Raw genomic sequence first — 19,034 nt, forward strand, 5'->3', positions numbered from 1 at the left:
AGCACCTCAGGAAACCGTCAAGGAAATGCAGGGAGCACACTGCCCTCGTTTTAAAACGCAGGCTCTGTGGGAGCCCAGGCTATGCAGGGTGATGCTGCTGATCACAGGGACCTCCGGCTGTGTTGGAAAAGCTCATGTTCACGGCGCTCTGAAGCCAAGATACACCACGGCTGAGGTGGCCGAGGACACAGGCTGCGACACTCCCTATTCCACAGCATTAAAGCTGCCAACCCTAGAGATCGAACAGTTCTCTCCACTGGCAAATTTACCGCTTGGAGAAACCTTTGAACTGACTCCCAAGGTCCTGCTCACTTCCTGCACTTGCCTCAGTGTCACCTTCCTTTGTTTGAAACCCAGATAAATACCGGCTGCCCAGTGGAGCTCTCTGTCTCACTCCTGAGAGGAAGCGTTCTGGCCCTTCCGGACACCCTACAACCACAGCACTGGTCTCTTACTTAAGTTGCCGCTGTCCACTCACTCAGGAGGCTGAGCTGGGCCGAGGCCCTGGTGACGTCCGTCTCTAAGGCCCTGACAGAGGCGTGCACGAGGTCACTCACGGCGGCCTCTGAGAGCACACTCACCGGGCATGCTCGTAGTTTCCACGTGCTGGCCCTCTTTGTCCGTCCCTTCATAAACCACTGTGACGTCATAGATGGCATCTATGTAATTCTTCATGGAATCAAAAGCAACATACGTTGCCTTTATTCTTGGTGTCAGTACGTATTTTAATACTGGGAGGCCTGGAAAAGACATTCAGCATGGTTAGTACTTGGGAATACATTAGGTCCAACATCTACACTGTTCTTCGGTTTCACAAACAGAAATGTACTCAGTGTCATAATCTCAGATCTCAGGGTTTGAAAGCACTTTCCCTTTCTATTAAATGCACGTCGGTCCTCACCACTCATTGAGCACCTGCACGCACAGCGGATGGTGGCCCTCAGTGAGTGCCTCCTCACTGCGTTCAAGGTAGCACATCACGCACAGACGCCGGGAGCCGGACTGCTGCCCGAACTACTGCACCTTAGCTCATAACCTTCCACTCCTGGCGGCAGCTGTCGGCGCCAGCCCCAAGGAAGCCCAGGATCTGCCACGGGCAGACAGGGGGAGCCCTGATTCTGAGGGCCGTGTAAGGGCGGCAGCATCTTGCCCACAGTCACTCATGATGTTTTAAGAGAGCACAATTCATTTCTCTGACTCCTGGTCCACGGTTGTGTGTGTGTGTGTGTGTGTGTGTGTGTGTGTGTGTGTGTTGTACTGGGGATGCAGGCTGGGGTGGGAACAACGGTTCCCACAGTCACATATCTGACCCAAATCCCAGGCAGAGCATTTACCTTACAATGTACAACACAAGTCTGAGCAGTGTAGCAAGCTGGGGAACCCCGCCTGTCAAGGCCGTTAGCCCTTCCTTCTTTGCCATTACAGCCCCGCTAGCTTTCCTCGTCCATGGTCCACAGCGGCACACCGCAGTGCCCCGTGCAGCGTCTAACACTACAACGCTGTCAGTCAGTCAGCAGGTGGAAACAGCGCTCAAGCAAACGAAAGCGAAACGACAGTGAAGGTTTGGAAACAGCAGCGTCGTGACGGACAGTAAGCAACAGCCACTGGTGATAGGTAACAATCTAAAAACTCCTCTCTGAGGAACACACCGGGAGCAGCTCTGATGACGTTACATACGTTTTCCTGTTAAATTCTCTTCCCCTCACCGTGCCCTGCATGTTCCCGACGGGACAGCCACCGAAGCACAGCAAGACACTGTGGCGGCCCAGGTGCCCCAGGGAGGAAACCCCCGGCGAAGGGCAGGCCGACACCCCATGGAGGGCAGCCGGGCCAGGCACTGAGGAGCACCACCAGCAGCACGCGGGTTCCGTGCCACCCGCAGGAGCCCCGAGAGGAGGCGTCCGAGGGAGAGGTCGGAGAAGCACAGAGCGCACGCCCGCCTGCCGGTGTGAGCCACACCACGGCCGTCCCCCGCGGCACAGCACCAGCCGCCTCGCCGCCCGCAGGTACCTTCCCCAGGGAGGCAGGGCGTCTGCCGCTGCACTGGGGCTTTCCAGCTGCGCAGCGCGACCTGGCACTCGTCCTGAAAGCCCAAGTCATCGCCAGCAGAACAGTTTCATCACAGTAACACAGAGACCGGCCAGCACTTCAGGGGACGGAAACCCAAATGGCAAGGTGTTCCTTACGGGCTGCTCCGGCTGCCCCAAGGGGCTTCCTCATGGCCCTGAGCCTGACCCACGAGGCGCGCGCTTGGCTGCCTTCCTGCTGGGGGTCCAGAGTCTCCTCTGGCAGCGGCCCTGCTCTTCCCATCTCTGCAGCACCCCAACTTCCACCTCCTACTAAAACAATGCACCTCACCCTCTGACCGGGGTCCACCCTCCGCCCGTGGTGTGTGTAACTCAAGCTCTGCAGTTTGTAGTGTACTTTGGGAACACCATAAATATAACAGGCTGGACATGTTGGCGATCTACGTAGGAAATGTTACACCTTAACACAGAACTCAGTCTACAACGTACTTAATATGTTACCGCACTTGACTTCCTCAGAGTAATTAACTGAGCTCAGAGAAGCAAAATGAAAAGTAACCATACCCAGCAAGACTTTAGAATGTCTAGCTTAGGACTTTTTCTCCTCTGTAGTTAGTAAAAAGCAAGATACTACCCTAAAACTATAAAGGGGGAGAAGTTAATGAAGCAGCTTGGCATGGTGGTGCACGTCTGTAATCCCAGTACTTGGGAGGCTGAGGCAGGAGGATCACTGCAGGTTTAGGGCCAGCCTGGGCTACATGGTGAGTTCAAGGACAGCCTGAACTACATAGTGAGTACCTGCCTCAAAACAACAACAAAAAAAGGTTTTTGAGGTAATAAAAAAACAAATAACTGCAGTACAAGGATGAGTGTCTCAAATGAGATGCAAAATATTCTCAGACTATAAAAACTCACATTTAATATATTTTAAGTCACTCATATCTCACTGGTGGAAACTTTAGAAGGAGGCGGCACTGGGGGGCCAGAGGCGGTGGGGTCTGAGCAGCTCAGAGTGGGGAGGGCTTGGACGGCAAACGCCGGCACCAGGCCACAGGCAGCTTCCGCAGGGTCAGCTGAGGCTTCTCCAGTGACCTCGAAGCACTCCGGTCTCAGCACTGGTTCAGGACACTCGGTCACGGGCAGTGAGCGCTGAAGCGGGACGGAGGCGTGTAAGCGACAAGGGGAGGTGTGGTCAGCGATGCCGACACTGAGGCAAGCACACAGATGAACGTGGTGCTCAGGGAGGCTCGTGCCCCGGAAAGCACAGGTCAGGCGGTGCCAGGAGCAGAGGGCACAGCCGGGGGAAGAGCCAGGAAGCATTTGCACGTGCACGTCCCCAGCACAGAGAGGAGAGGAAGCGACCGCGAGTTCCCACCAAGCATGCAGACGCTGAGGTGACAGGACATTCTAGAAGCCGCTGGAAACATGGCCTCCAAAATGGCCAGAATCAGGGGACTTGGGAACCCAGCCCCGTGCAACACTCAGCACGCTCCCTGCCAACGCCGTGCCCGTGCATTCGGTGCCCTGGCCACAGCCAAGCCCACTCTACATTGTTTCCTCTTGGCTCAGGGCGGCAGAGGACCGACCGATGGACCTGACTGTGGACAAGGCCAACACCCTGGCAGAGAAGGAGCCCCGGACAGCCAGCAGCTCCAGGCAGAGAAGGAGCCCCGGACAGCCAGCAGCTCCAGGCAGAGAAGGAGCCCCAGACAGCCAGCAGCTCCAGGCAGAGAAGGAGCCCCGCACTGGAAGCAGCTCCAGGCAGGAGCAACAGACCTGGCCGGCAGTGCTCGCCACCAGAAAAGCCCAGTTACTGTGAACCGCACGGCGAGCATGGGGTTTCACACCCCAAGGGACTCCCTCACAGCAGCCAGAGTTGGAGAAGCTCAGGGCTGCACCCATCCCACTGCCAGAGAGTTTACCGGGCTTCATTTTGGGGAGGAGTTATCTGTTTAAACCTGAGGCGCACGACAAGTACAGAACAATTCTACTTCAGGGTTTCCAGTGATACCCTCCCACAGTGACTGGGTGAGACAGACAGCCGCAGGAGACAGCTGTGGAGTGAGTGCAGGTTAGACATAAACCTGCTGAGAAGTTAAGCTCAGGCCGGAAAGACATGGGCCCCAGCCTTTGTGGGGAGAAACCAGTCCCAGCAAATGTGGCTTTCGGAAGTGGCTGGACCTGAAAGTTCTGGCGTTGAGTCCAGTAGCCGGCCTGAACCCCAGCCTGCTGCCTACATGCAGCAGAAACCACTGCTCTGGCTGCCTCCCCTCTACCACGTGGGTGCAGACATGCCTCGGCCTGGACAGTTGTCACAGTCGGTACACACAGAGCGGCCTCTGAGGCAGGACGACACCTCACAAACCCACAGCTGCGAAGTTAGGCAGAGAAAATGGCGACTGGCTTAATTCACAAACCTGCAGATCCTGGAAAGAAACCGCTTATTCAAAAATGCAGAGTCATTTTTTTTCCTTTTTTTTTTACTAAAAAAATTTCCCTTTCCTTTTTCTTCTTTGGGGGGAGGATTTGGATTTTTTTCTCCTCTTTTCTTTTGTCCTTTTAATTCTTTTTTTAAAAAATTTTCTCATCTTTGTTTTGCTGTAAGTTTTTCTTCTTTATCTTGTTTTTCCTTGTTTTTTCTTTTTTTTTGTGGTGCAGGGATAGAACACCCAGGGCCTTATGCATGCAAGGCAAGAGCTCTACCACTGAGCCACATCCCCAACCCCGTTTTTACCTTTCTGTTACTTTGCTTCAATACAATTAATCTCCTTTTACTCCTCAATACGGTCCCTTATCTTACTTTTCTTTCCTCCACCTTAGCCTCTATTGATTATTTTCTCAAATTCCATTTTTTTCAATCTCCAGTTCATCATTCAGCTCTATCCTTCCTCATTCAGCTATTAATCTTTATGAATTTTTAGACAGCTAATTAACTCTATGCTATTGCTGTTAAATAGTGTTCAATTGTTAGTGGAGGCAAAGTTGTTACATTTAGTAGCAAAGCTGTTACATTTAGCAGCTATGTCAACATCTGGTTTCTTAAGTGTTTATACCGTTTATACCGTAATTTTAGATCTCCTTTCTGTCTTTAAAGGTGGCACATTCCTCGTTCCTAGGTATGTCAATATCCAGTCTGTCTTTGATGGTGTTACTGGTGCTGATTTCATTGGTATTGCAAGGTGGCACAGTTATTGCTATTAATTGGTTTTCTCTCTATGCCAATATCTGGATTGCCTCTGTATCTTTAACAATACTGTGGCTCATTCCCAGAGAACTGGGTGCTGGGCCAAATGCACCACCTCCTCCCCTCCCAAATAAACAGAAGTGGTTGGATCATGGACAGAAGCAAAATGCATCACTGAAAATCAGACCCTAAGTAAAGACGTCTCCATACCAGGAACAAAGTCTTCCACTGCAATCAACCCGCAAAACTATGCACAAAAACAAAACAAAACTAAAAACCAATACAGACATGAGAAGACAAAGCAACAAAATGCCCGTAAAAACTCCCAACTCCCCCAAAGCTGATCCATAGAACATTAAGGTGGACAAAATCAGAAACCACAGAACCAAATTATTTGAAAGGATGGCAAAGGAATAAAAAGACAATCAGGTGATTGGCTCAGAGAAGACAGAACAAAGCAGATAACTGACTTAATACAAATGGGCAAGTTTGGAGAGAATACTAACAAAAAGCTACCTGAACTAAAACAAAATGATACAAAACACGAACAAACAGTTTATCAAAGAGTTAAGAGTCTGTGAAAAGGGACCAAAGAATAATTCAGAAAATTAAAAATCTACTGAAAAAATGGGCAGCTGAAACAACCACTGTGAGCACAGAGTGCAGAGCTAAAAGACAGGCTGCCCCTGGAGACCAGCTATTCCAAGATAGCTTAAAAACAACACAACAACATGAAAAATGGATCCAACAGATGCTAAGTGACACAAAGAAGACCAAGACAAATAGGAACTAGTAAAACATCAGAAGACAGCACAAGTAGCATAAAATAACTCTTTATAGAAATATTAGAAAATTTCCCAAGTATGGGAGAAAAATTTAACAGACAGATAAGTGAGGCATATAGGACCCCAAATAGCAAAGACCCTCTCCATGACACAGCTTATGCAAAATCCCAGAAAACCAACAGAAGGACCAAATCTTAACAGCTGTTAGAGAAAAGTAATGAATCACTTATAAATGTAAACTATACTAGACCTCTCAATACAAACCTTAAGGACAAAGATTATGGTATGAAGTATTGCAAATCCTAAAAGAAAACAACTGCCAACCCAGATTGATATATCCTGCAAAACTGTTTTTCAAAATCGTGGGAGAAAGCAGGTATGTACAGGACAAAGAACATCTGAAGAAATCCATGACCACCAAACCAGTACTCCAAAGCCAATCTAAGGCTATCCTGGGAAGAAAGACAATGAAGCTAACAATGCCAAAAGTGTCACAGCACACCAGGGAGATAAGCAATTAAACAGAGAGGTTAGAAAAAGGGAATCAGCAAGAGGAAAACTACGCAGTGACAGGAATGTACTGACACCTTTCAGATATCACGCCCAGTGTGAAAGACTGCAATTTCTCAATCAAGACACAGACTGGCAGAGTGGATCAAAAACAAAACCCAATGGCATGCTGTTTACAAGGAACACATTTTATTCAAAAAGAAATGCACATATTCAAAATCAAAGGATGGAAAACAATATTCCATGCAATAGGAACCTAGAAAAAAGCAGAAGTAACTTATTTTCAGACAAAGTAGACTTTAAGGAAAAAATGATCAAAAGTGGCAAACAAGGTCATTACATATTGATTAAAGAACAATTCAACAGGAAGACGGAACAATCATAAACATGATGCAGCACACACAGCCGTACTCAACTTCAAAAAACAATACTTTTCAACATAAAAAATAGGATAAGTACCAACACAACTGTAATGGAAGACTTCAATACCCACTATCACAAATATATCAGCTAGACAAAAAAATATCCACAAAGAAATATCAGAGTTGAAATAAACCTTTGAACAAACAGACATAATAGACACCTATAGAATATTCTACCCCAAAAGAGAACACACATTCTTCTCAGTAGTACATGGGACTTAATCTAAAATATATCACATACTAGCCAATAAAACATGCTTAAGTAAATGCAAAAGAAATGAAATTATCCCACGCATATTATCAGTCATAGTGCAATGAAACTTGAAATCAAAGGCAAAATAAACCACAGGAAATAAACTCATGGAAATTAAACAATACACTCTTGGATAATCAATAGGACACAGAAGAAATCAAGGAAAATATTAGGCAGTTACTGGAACCCAGTGATAATCCAGCACAACATAACAGAACTTAGGAGACACAATGAAAGAGGCCCTAGGAGGGAAGTTTAAATCTAAGAATGCCCACATCAGAAAGAGCACAAACATCACGCTAATAATGCACCTCAAGAACCTAAAAAACAGGAACAGTCCTGATCCAAAGCTAGTGCAGGAAAGGAAATGATAAAGATCTAAACAAAAATTAATGAAATCAAGCCTAAGAAACCAATACAAATGGTCAATTAATCAGAGATGGATCTTTCAAAGAATAAACAAGACAAACCTTTAGTTAATTTTACCCAAAAAAGGGAAGAAAAGACTCAAATCACTGCAATCAGAAGTGAAAAAGTTGAAACTGCAATAGATACTGCTGAAACCCAGATTATTAGCAACTACTGCACGAACCTGCACGCCAAAAAATTGAAGAGCTCAGAAGAAATGTAGAGAATCCTAGACACATATTAATTACCAAAATTGAATGTGCAAGACTTGAAAATCCCAAATAACCTAATAACAGACAATGAAATTAAATTGAAGCAGTAACAAAACACCTACCAAGAAAAGCCAGGACCTAACAGATTCACAGCCAAATTCTGTAAGAACTCCAGGGAAGATCTAATACCAAGAATCCCCAAACTCTTTAATGAAATCGAGAGTGAAAGAATACTTATAAAATTATTCCTAGAAGCTAACATTATCTTGATCCCTAAACAGGACAAGGACTCCACTAAAAAAGAAAGCTATAGGCCAATCTCTCTAATGAACAAGATGCAGAAATCCTCAATAAGATACTGGCAAATAGAATACAACAACTTATCATAAAGATCATACACCACAGCCAAATAGGCTTTACCCAAGGGATGCAGGGATGGTTTAACATAGGCAAATCAATAATGTAATTCATCATATCATGAACACAAAAGCCACATTTTCATCTCAATAGACACAGAGAAAACCTTTGACAAAATCTAACATCCATTCATGATGACAAAAACGTTTGTAGAAAGTAAGTATAGAAGGACCATATTTCAATCTGATAAAAGCCATTCATGACAAACTTATTGCCAACATCAGACCTAATGGGCAAAAACTGAAAGCTTTCCCTCTAAAATCAGGAAAAAGACAAGGATATCTATTATCATCACTCCTGTTCAATACCATACTCAAAATATTAGCCAGAGAAATCAGGTAAGACAAAGAAATAAAAGGGATATGTATGAGAAAGACACATCAAATTATCGTATTTGGCACATGACACAATCCTTTTCATAAAGATCCAAAAACAATCAACCAAAAACCTGCTGGAATTAATGAGCAAATGCAGCAATGCAGAATACAAAACAGACTTGCAAAAATGAACTGCATTCCTCTGCACCAATAAAGAACTCATTGAGGAAGAATTAGGAAAATAATTCCATTCATAATAAACTAAACACTTAGGAATTAACCTAACCAAAGTGAAAGACCTCTGTAACAAATTAAAAGTGCTTTGAAAACAAAAGATCCATGAAGACATAAGAAAATGGAAAGATACTGCCAGTTCCTGGATAGGCAGAACCACCACTGTCAAAATGACCATACTTCCAAAACTCATGGGCAGATTTAATACATTCCCAAGCAGAATACCAACAGCATTCCTCAAAGAATTAGAGAAAACAATCCTAAAATTCAGATGGAACCAGAAGAGACCCAGAATAACAAAGCAACTCTCAGTAAAGAGACCAAACTAGGAGGGATCACAATCCTGGACTTCAAATGATATTACAAAGCTACAATGATGAAACAAAACACTAGCATGGTACTAAGACAAAAACAGACATGTACATCAATGGAATAGAACAGAAGACACAGTAGCAAGTGTGGTGTTACATACCTGTAATCTCAGCACTTGGGAGGCTGAGGTAGGAGGACTGCCATGAGTTTGAGGCCAGCCTGGGCACAATGGTGAGTTCAAGGCCAGTTTGAACTACACAGAGAATCCCTGATTCAGAAAACTAAAAGAAACAGAACAAAACACCCAGAGGATACAGAAATAAATCCAGGCATGTCCAGCTACCTGATCTTTGACAAAGAGACCGAAAATATACCATAGAAGATAGTTCCTTTAATAACTGATGCAGAGAAAACTGGCTATCCACATGCAAAAAATTGCATCTAAACCCATATTTCTCCCCATGTTCTACAATAAAATCAAACTAGATCAAAGATCTAAATATTAAAACAGAAACATTTAATCTGCTGGAAGATAAAACAGGTAAAGCTCTTGAACACACAGGCATAGGCATAGACTTTCTAAACTGAACCCCAGGTGCACAAGCAATAACTTCAAGAATCAACAAATGGTATCATATAAAGTTGAAAAGCTTCTTCACAGCAAAGGAAACAACCAACAGTGAAGAGACAACCTACAGAATGGGAAAAAATATTTTTGTACCTATTCCTCAGACAGAGGACTAATATCCAGAATATATAAAGAACTCAAAAAAAATTAGATTCCCCAGAATAAAAGAACAAACAAAAAAAATGGGCAAGTAAGATGAATAGACACTTCTCAGAAGTACAAATGCACAGTAAATACATTAAAAAAAAATGTTAACATCTCTGGTCATCAGAGAAATGACAATTAAAAAAACACAGACTCTATCTTACCGCAGAAAGAATGGTCATCACGAAGAAATCAAATAATAATAAATGCTGGCAAGGCTGCAGAGAAAAAGGAGCCTTCCACATCCTTAGCAGGAATGCAAACTAGAACAACTACTATGGAAGCCAGCATGGAAATCCTCAAAAAGTAAACTAGAAGTGCCCTCTTTCCCAGCTATTCCCCTTCTAGGTAGCTTCCCAAGAGTTAAAGGTACCATATCACAGGGACATATGTATGTACACACTTGTGACAGCACAACTCTTGGCAGAGTCTGTATGTCCATCAACAGATGAAGGGATAAAGAAAATGTGATATTTACATATAAAGGACTACTGCTCTGCCCTAAAGGAGGATAAATTTGAGTCATTTTACCTTGAATCCATAATGTTAAGTGAAACAAATCACACATACAAGCATGAAAGTCATATGGCTTCTCTTATATGAGAAACACAAAACATACATAAACAGCCAAGTAAAAGATACATGGTAGGAAACAGGAAGATAGAGCTTTTGCTGATGGGGCGGGGACCAAGAGATGGAAGGGACGGGGTGGAATGAAAAGAAGTTTAAATTTTTTTTACTTTAAAGAGAATAAATTTTTTTTAAAAAAAACATTAAAAATCATACAGAATTTGAAAACAAGATGATAGGAAATCAACAGTGGTTGATATTGTATATTGTTATCTTCAAAGCAGTTGTTCAGATTACAGATATAGGCATGCAAAATTGGTCAAAGGAAATTAAGCATTAACTGTTCCTTTTAATAAACCAATAGACATCAGCAGTACAATTACCTTAGCTATCTTGTGCATATATTTTTTCCCTTCCTTCTTTCTTCTTTTTCTCCTTTCCCTCACCCTACTTGTTCTTTCCTTTTGAGCGGTTAGTTTCTTTCCCTTTCACAAGGTCTACTGTACCTTTCAGACTTTGTTTACTCTTTCAGTTTCTTACATAGGGAGACAATATGATGTTTATACATGCCGGCCTGACTTATTTGGCCTCTAGTTGCATCCACTTACCCACAAAAGACTCAACTTTACCTTCCTTTACAGCTGAATAGTACTCCATTGTACACAAGGACCACATCTTTTTAGCTGTTCCTCAGTTGGTGGGCACTTGGGCTGTTTCCAAGATTTAGCTACGACAAACTGTGCTGCTATACACATGGCTGCACACACATTGTCGTGCTATGATGTTTTAATTCTTCTGGAAAAATACCCAGCAGGGGAATAGCTGGGTCCAATGGGACCTCTAATCCTAGTTTACTGAGGAATCTCCATACTGATTTCCACAGTGGTTGCACCCCTCTACACTCCCACCAACAGTGGAGAAGGGTTCCTTTCTCCCCACAGCCTCGTCAGCATTTGTTGATTTCTGGATGTAGCCATTCTTGCTGGGATAAGATGGAATTTGTGTTGTTTTAATTTGCATTTCTCAAATGACCAATGATGTTGAACATTTTTTCATATATTTATTTGCAATTTGTATTTCTTCAACTGAGAAGTGTGTATTCATCTCAGATACCCATTTTTTGGGGGGTCTGACTTTTAAAAACTTCTTTATATGTTCTAGATAGAAGTCCTTTGATGGACAGTTGGCTAAAATTTTTTCCCAATTCGTGTGTTTTCTTTTTACTCTGATTTCTTTTGATGTCTAAGAACTTTTCAATAAGATGAGAACCCAGTTGTTTATTCTTTGAAGTATTTCCCATGTAGTTTGGGTTTTGCTCATGAACTCTGCCCTATGTCTTCAAGATTCCTACCTACTTTCTCTTCCAGTAGATTTAGTGTTTCTGTTTTAATATTTAAATATTTAACCCATTTTGACTTTAGTGCATGGTGACAGACATGGGTCTGGTTTTAATCTTTGGCATGTGGAAAGCCAGTTTTTCTAGCACATTTAATAAAGAGGCTACTTTTCTTCCAGTGAACAAGTTTGGTCCCTTTGTCAAAGATAAGGTGTCTGAGTGTGTTTGTAGTTGTGCATGCATCTTCTAATCTGTTCCACTGATCCTCAGGTCTGTTTTTTGCCACTACTGTGCTGATTTTTATCACAGTAGCTTTGTAGTATAATTTCAACTTAGGGCTTTTGATTACTCTTGCCTTGCCTTTGTTGCCCAGGATTGCTGTTGCTATTCTAGTTCTCTTCGGTTTCCAGATGAATTGTTAGGAATTTTTTTCCAGATCTTAATGGTATTTTGATTGGGATTGCACTGAATCTGTACAACAGTTTTCGGTATGGCCATTTTCAAAATGTTGGCTGTTCCTATCTATGAGCAAGGAATATCTTTCCATTTTCTGAAACCCTTTTTGATCTCCAAAAGGAGAATTAAGATGTGTCTGCACATTACCAATTCTCCAGGAGGAATGTGATCACTGTATACTGCAAACAAGGACTAATAAAAAATAAAACTGAAAAAAAAAAAAAAAAAAAGCAATGGCAAGAACCAGCCAGAAAGGAACATTTTAGAGCTTGTGAACAGGCAGCATAAACGAAACAACGGCAGTGACGGAGAGTCAGAAGATGAAAAGGGAGAGGGGACAGAAGGTGAAAGGGCAAGAACTGTAGTCTTAGGAAACATCAAATTTCTTTCTTTTTTTTAACGTAAAGAATGAAATGCTACAGGGCTGGGGATTTAGCTCAGCGGCACAGCACCTGCCTGGCAAGCACGAGGTTGTGAGTTCAATTCCCGGTACCAGAAAAAAAAAAAAAAAAAGAAAGAAATGCTACAGATTGGATAAGCCAAAAAAAAAGTAGAGCTAACATAATGAAAAAGGTAAGAGAGGAGAATGCTCAAAGAACAGGCACATGTACCTTCCTTTAAAAAAGCTACGCTCCACTGTTCACTTCTACCATGAAGTCAGAGTTGTTACCTGGTTATAAAGAGAGATCACACGTAATGCTCAATGACCAAGTGGGAAATGAACAAACGCAATGACCATGGGAATGGGGGCCACTGGGAGTCTGAGGCGGGCTGCATGTGAAGAGCAGACAGGACAAATGTGAGGAGGAAGGAGAGGGTCCAAGCTCTCCCCGAAAGGCAACACACAGAGCAGCACAGGGAATAGCCAAGGCATGGGCAGGAACCCCTCCGTTTTAGAACTGGACTCTAGTAACCTGGGAGGGGCGCGGCAGAAGAGGAGCTGGCGTGAAGGAAGCGACCAGATTCCAGGAGCCTCCCGCAGAGCGGGGAGGCGGGACGAGAGGCACAGAATCTGTTGTGGTTGCCACATCTACGGAAAAAACCTCTCTCCAAATACAGAGAGCCCAATAAAGTCCCAATTAAGATTTTGCGATAAAAAGGCATATTGAATGCACTGCATGTTGGCAGTGGAACATAAACTTTTAAAGGCAAAGACACCCTGAATGTGAAGTGGAAGGAAATCTGTGAAAAATATGGGTAGTCAGTCAGAAAGAAAAACATGAAGAGTTCCTAACACGGGGCATTGCAATCCGAGGGCACGGACTGGACACGGAAGGCCGGTGTGGACGCACAATTTGTCAGCTGCTTCAAGGACCACAAACCAGCAGCGCTTTGGAGGGCAAGAAATGACACCCCAGCCAGGACGCCAGTGCAGGCACAGGGGGAACGCGGGAGGCCTCAGAGACAGTCGCAGCTCAGCCGAGAACAGCAAAGCACGTTCAGCGACCAGGAGGAGGGGGAGCAGGGCGGCACACGCTCTGTGGGCCCCAGCACCACTTTGGATGCCGTGAAGACGGTGAAGGTCACGTGCTGAACCAAGCCCAGACCCCTGTCCAGGAGCACCAGCGGCCCTGCAGCCTTCAGCAGGACAGCGGCCCTGCAGCACTTTGGTTTCGCCCCCTGAGGCTTTCAGACAGGTCAGTAACTGAACTGTATGAAAATAAACTTGTGCTCTAAGCTGTCCTACCATCCACTTTCCAATCACGGGGACAAAATACCCAACACCTGAAAATTAAGGAGGAGACATTTACCGGGCTCACGGTTTCTACCGCTTCAGTCAATGGCCAACTGGCACCAAGGCAGAAAAAGCAAGAGGGCTCACAGAGGGGCTGATAGAGGGCAGCTGGGATGGGGGAGGTGACAGAGAGGGAGAGAGAAGAGACAGGAGGCCGGGCAAGAAACGGCCTCTTGGGCCACACCCTGCAAGTCACGCTTCCCACCAGGGACACCTCCTCACAGCACATCGCTGTGAACTCGTCACCGCGTGAAGCCATGCACGACACAGTGCCTCAACCTGCCACCTGCCCAGGGCCCCACAGCTGAATGTGGGAGGCTTTGGGGACATCTCAGGGGTGAACTACAACCTTCTGCCTGATCCATGTCATACGTAGGAACAATGGGATCAATCCGTGTTGTGTGAAGCCACCAAATTTGTGTCCATTTTTAACAGCAGCCACAGGAAACAAACAATCCTGTGGAAGGGTTGTTGTCTCCCCCAGTCACTGCAACAATGCTCCCCTCCGCATCTGTCCTCCTGCCCTTCAAAAACTGCCTTCAAAGGACTCAATCCGTACTTTTTCATTCTTAGGGAGAATGAGTATTTTTTATTCAGAAGTCAAGGTCATTAATGGTTTTTGAATTTCTTATTCAGGCTCTTTTCCCATTTTTGTAGTTTGTCTTTTTTTATTAATTAGCCAGAGTTTTGTACTTTAATGTCATATATTTCAGAAATATTATCAGCATATTAAAATATGCTAATGTACTAACTGAAATTCCTTACCAACCACTTGGAAACAAAGTCTCAAGGGAAACACATTCAGCCACTCCACAGCAGGGCCTACGTGTCCACAAGCCAGGACGGAGGCCGCTTCCTCACACCCAGCCGTTTCTGACACACAGAGTGCGCCTGCCGTCAGTATTTTCCTGTGCGCCGTGAAGCTTGCACATAAAGTGAAAGGCTACCAGTAAGCATTAAATCCACATTTTCCAGCTGAAAAATAAGCTACAGCCAAGGGCCCGGCCTGGCTGCCAGCTACAGCTGCTGCAGAAACAGGCAGCCAGCAGCCAGGCTCTGAGGAAGCGAAACACAGCTGTAGTCTCAACCGCAAAGGGCAGGATGAGCTCCAGGGTGACAAGTGCGCTGCTGGAGCATCGCTCCAAATGAACTGGAAAGCAGACGTTCCTCACTCCCTTTCTTCATCCCTGTTCTTCTCAGATAAACGACGAGCACAGAGAACACAACGTTCTAGTGTGGAAACAGGTTTGAATATGGTCTAATATGACTCCTGTTTTAAAGTGAATATAATATTAAGAGTTTTTGACACTATAACAAGGCATATTTTAAGTGATAGTCTTGATACTGAATCAACATATTTTGTGGGTAGTAAGTTATTTTAGGCAAAATGCATTCAGAAAATAGCCATAACCAGGGCCCTGAAATGTTACGGGATAGGACGCACACTTGGTCATGCCCCTTACGCCTGCCAACGCCATTATCAATAGAAAACTGAAGAGTTGTAACTATTAAGGTAGTGCCTTCAATATGTAAACAAGTATCAATGTTTTAAGAAGGATGATTTTGACTTGTCTTGTTTCTTGACCTGTTTTTTAAAGTTAGAGGCAAGTGAAAGCACCTCAGGAGCAAAATTACTGATAATTTTACATATTATACACCAACAAGTGCAATTTGTTTCAATGCTCTTAAAGAAAAATTAGCTGAACACTGAAGACACAAGTTATACTGGTTTTATTATTTTTAATTAATCTCAATTGTGATTTAAAAGCAAAGAAAATAGGAACATCTTTTCTAGATAGACTGTTCACACAATAATTGTCTGTTACTCTACAGTAACAAGAAAATATGTCTAATAAATAAAATGTCTGTCTGTTAATGTTTTCCTCCTTTTATTTTTAAAATAAAAAATAATAATACTAATCAATTATTATCATTCTATTAATCATTAGCAATTAAAAATTATAAACATGAAACGAATTTTTCTTGTTTTTCCCTTTTGGTAACTTCAAGAAAGTTTTATGACTTATGGAAAATAACAGACCAATATAGTATAACAATCAATTATAGGTAACTAGCATAATACTAGATTAAAAAAGTAGGGGCTGGGGATTTAGCTCAGCGGCAAAAGCGCCTGCCTGGCAAGCGCAAGGTCGTGAGTTCGGTTCCTGGTACCGGAGAAAAACCAAAAAAAAAAAAAAAAAGTAAAGTACAAATTATTAACTTTTACTAGATATATTAGATAGTCACCTCAATGAAGAGATTGGGTAATTTAAAAAATTAATCTTAAAATATTAGTAATAATAGTTATACATAAAATAACTTGCCCTATTAAAAAATATTTAAATCACAACTCTGAATAAACATAACATGGTGAATAAATCATTAGCATATAAGCATTTGTTTTACCAACTGAAAGTATGCCATACTTAAGAAGGAAATATATTTTATTGTAAAAGGTGAATTTAGGAAGAGGAATCAAACCCTTCAAAGCTAAAACATAGTAAGTCTGTTCTTCACAGAGACTGTACTCTTTCCATTACATAAGTTTATTACACTTAAATTACTAGAGATCTGCCCAGCAACAAGGTGTAACGTCTAAGGGTTGGTTTTGTCTGAATAGCATATTTACAATTAATGGATTTGTCTGTCATCTGTAAGGATGGAACTGCAAGAGGCAAAGCTGCTGGCAAGTAGCAGCTGAACTCTGCAGAATCCAGCCCTCACTGCAGGCAGCTGGGCCACAGCCAGCTGGACTCCTCCAACGGAGTCTGCCCTGTCCCTGGCCGGTGGCCTCCATCAATCTCACCACGTCACAAAGCAACATCTGCAATGTGAGGCACCTTGCAGCCGTATAGGTAATAGAAGAGTCTGGGTTCCAAGGAACATACACCTACAGAACAGTAACTCTTTCCATCACACGCCGCCCACGCTCTGGAGACAGACCACACCTGCACAGTCACACAGGCGAGGTCTTCATGAAACGCAGAGCGCAGGAACGCGCATTCTATCAAGCACCTGAAATTAGTCTCCCACACACAGGTACCGACATGCAGATGAATTAAGAAGAAACTGTATTTTCTAAGAGATAATACTTTCATTCTTTCAATTTTTTTTTTTTTCCCGGTACTGGGAATCGAACTCACGACCTTGCGCTTGCCAGGCAGGTACTTTGCCATGAGCTAAATCCCCAGCCCCCATTCTTTCAATTTTTGAAGAACATAAATTTCTATTCCTGGAAGAAAAACTAAAAACATCACTATCTTTAAAAATTACTCTTTGAAACACAGTCCAGTATTTACTTACCTCGTTGAGCAGCAAATGCCTGACTAGCGGAAAGGACTTTTGGATTATACCTTGTTCCCTCTGGAAAAATCACAAGGTACATCTGTGGGACATAAAGAAAACCCAGTTTGTTTTGGTGTGTGCTTTGTTGTTGTTACTGTTCTAAACTGATCAATGCTAATCCTATTAATGTTAAAACAGTATTTCCTAGGACTGGAGAAATGTATGTAATCTTCATTTCAAGCAGAGCAAACAAAATGCAAAACTTTAGTAAGTCTGACGACAACATGGACTATACTCAAAATGTACCCACTGTAGTTCAGTGACTAGGAATCTAGAAGCATTTCTAATGTCATGCTCACAGTCACGAGTTAAAAACTTGGTCATGAAATGCTCACCTATAATCAGTAAACAGCCTTTCTCCTCTAAGACCCAGCAGCATTTTCTTCTTTTACCTTTCTTGGTAATATTGGAGACTGAACCCTTGTCATTTTTATTTTGAGACAGGGTCCCACAAAATCGCCCAGGCTGGCCTTGAACTTGTGATCGTTCTGCCTCAGCCTCCCACGTAGTTGGGCAAAAAGGGCTCCCACAGGGGATGTGGGGTTCTGGGGCCTCTTCTGAGTAGGGTGTCGAAGAACGGATGCCCCTGTTCCAGCTCAGGGGCCAGTGCGGGAAAGCCCAATGATATTCGATTACAAACAAATCCAACTATGCACGGAAGTTTACTTTGTGTACACACAAATCCCTTATCCGCTACCTTCACTGAAGGAACCAGAGATCCTATTCTCTGTTGTCATGATCGCCATAGTTTTAAAAATTCAATATTCTTTATTCAAGATGTGCCACACCTTTCTGTAGTACCATTTGAAACATAGATGCTTCAGTCTTTAGCAATAACATAGGTATTTACATTAAAAACCTATTTTAAAACTAAAGATTATTCAAGTTATAACCAACTATTGAATTGATAACTTGCTATTAAAAACAGCCTTTTTTCTATGTACTGGAGTCTCTCTTCCTTCTTCCCTTCCTTCTTTCCGTCTTTCCTTCCTTCCTTCCTTCCCTCCTTCCTTCGTGTGGTACTAGGGTTGAATCCAGGGCCTATGTGCTGAACTACATGTCCAGTTCTTTTAATTTTTTTTATTTTGAGACCAAGCATGTTTAAGTTGCTAAGCTGCCCAGGCTAGCTTCAACCTACTGTAGTGATTATCCTGCCTCAGCTTTCCAGAGTGCTAGGATTACAGGCATGTACCATGGGGCCCACCTACCTAACTTTATGTGTGTGTGTGTGTGTGTGTGGCGGGGGGGGGTACTGGAGATGGATACCAGAGCCTTCACACTGAGCTACATCCCAAGCCCTTTTTATGTTTCTATTGCAGATATGCTCTCACAGGAGACGCCGGGAGGACCACGGCCCCAATGACAGCATGGCTTGAGTCCAGAGACACCCATCCTGGACTGACCTTCAGAAATGGTAAGGTTAACACCTCTGCTATTTTTAGCCGGCACTCATGGAAATTTGTTACAGCACCAACATTAAATTCTAAATTTAAGCCCTACCACCATATTAAATAGTAGTCACTAAAAGAGTTAGCATATAAGGAAGCAAAGCTTGGAAAGGTTAAGTAACTTGTGCAAAGTACCAAGGTTTAAGCAGCAGATCTAGGATTTAAAGCCAAATCTGATTTCACAGGATTATCAGATAATCCGATTCCAAGAGCCTCCCTCTCATTTAAAAGAAATTTAAAGGTCAGAAGAAAATTATAGTTTCCAACCTGCCACATAAATTTTTATACTGA

General features: G+C 43.3%; 1 protein-coding gene across 1 annotated transcript in view; it reads right to left on the reverse strand.

Moving 5' to 3' along the window:
• Agpat5 (1-acylglycerol-3-phosphate O-acyltransferase 5) overlaps positions 1-19,034 on the reverse strand; it is a gene marked incomplete in the record, with an annotated part of 47,363 nt that overhangs the window by 4,914 nt on the left and 23,415 nt on the right. The window contains 2 exon segments of the mRNA XM_013514614.1: positions 582-740; positions 17,254-17,335. Of these exon segments, the coding sequence (XP_013370068.1) occupies positions 582-740; positions 17,254-17,335 (241 nt within the window).

The sequence above is a fragment of the Chinchilla lanigera genome, unplaced genomic scaffold (genome assembly GCF_000276665.1).
Source record: "Chinchilla lanigera isolate Chin_1 unplaced genomic scaffold, ChiLan1.0 scaffold00002, whole genome shotgun sequence".
NCBI classification, from domain to species: Eukaryota; Metazoa; Chordata; class Mammalia; order Rodentia; family Chinchillidae; genus Chinchilla; species Chinchilla lanigera.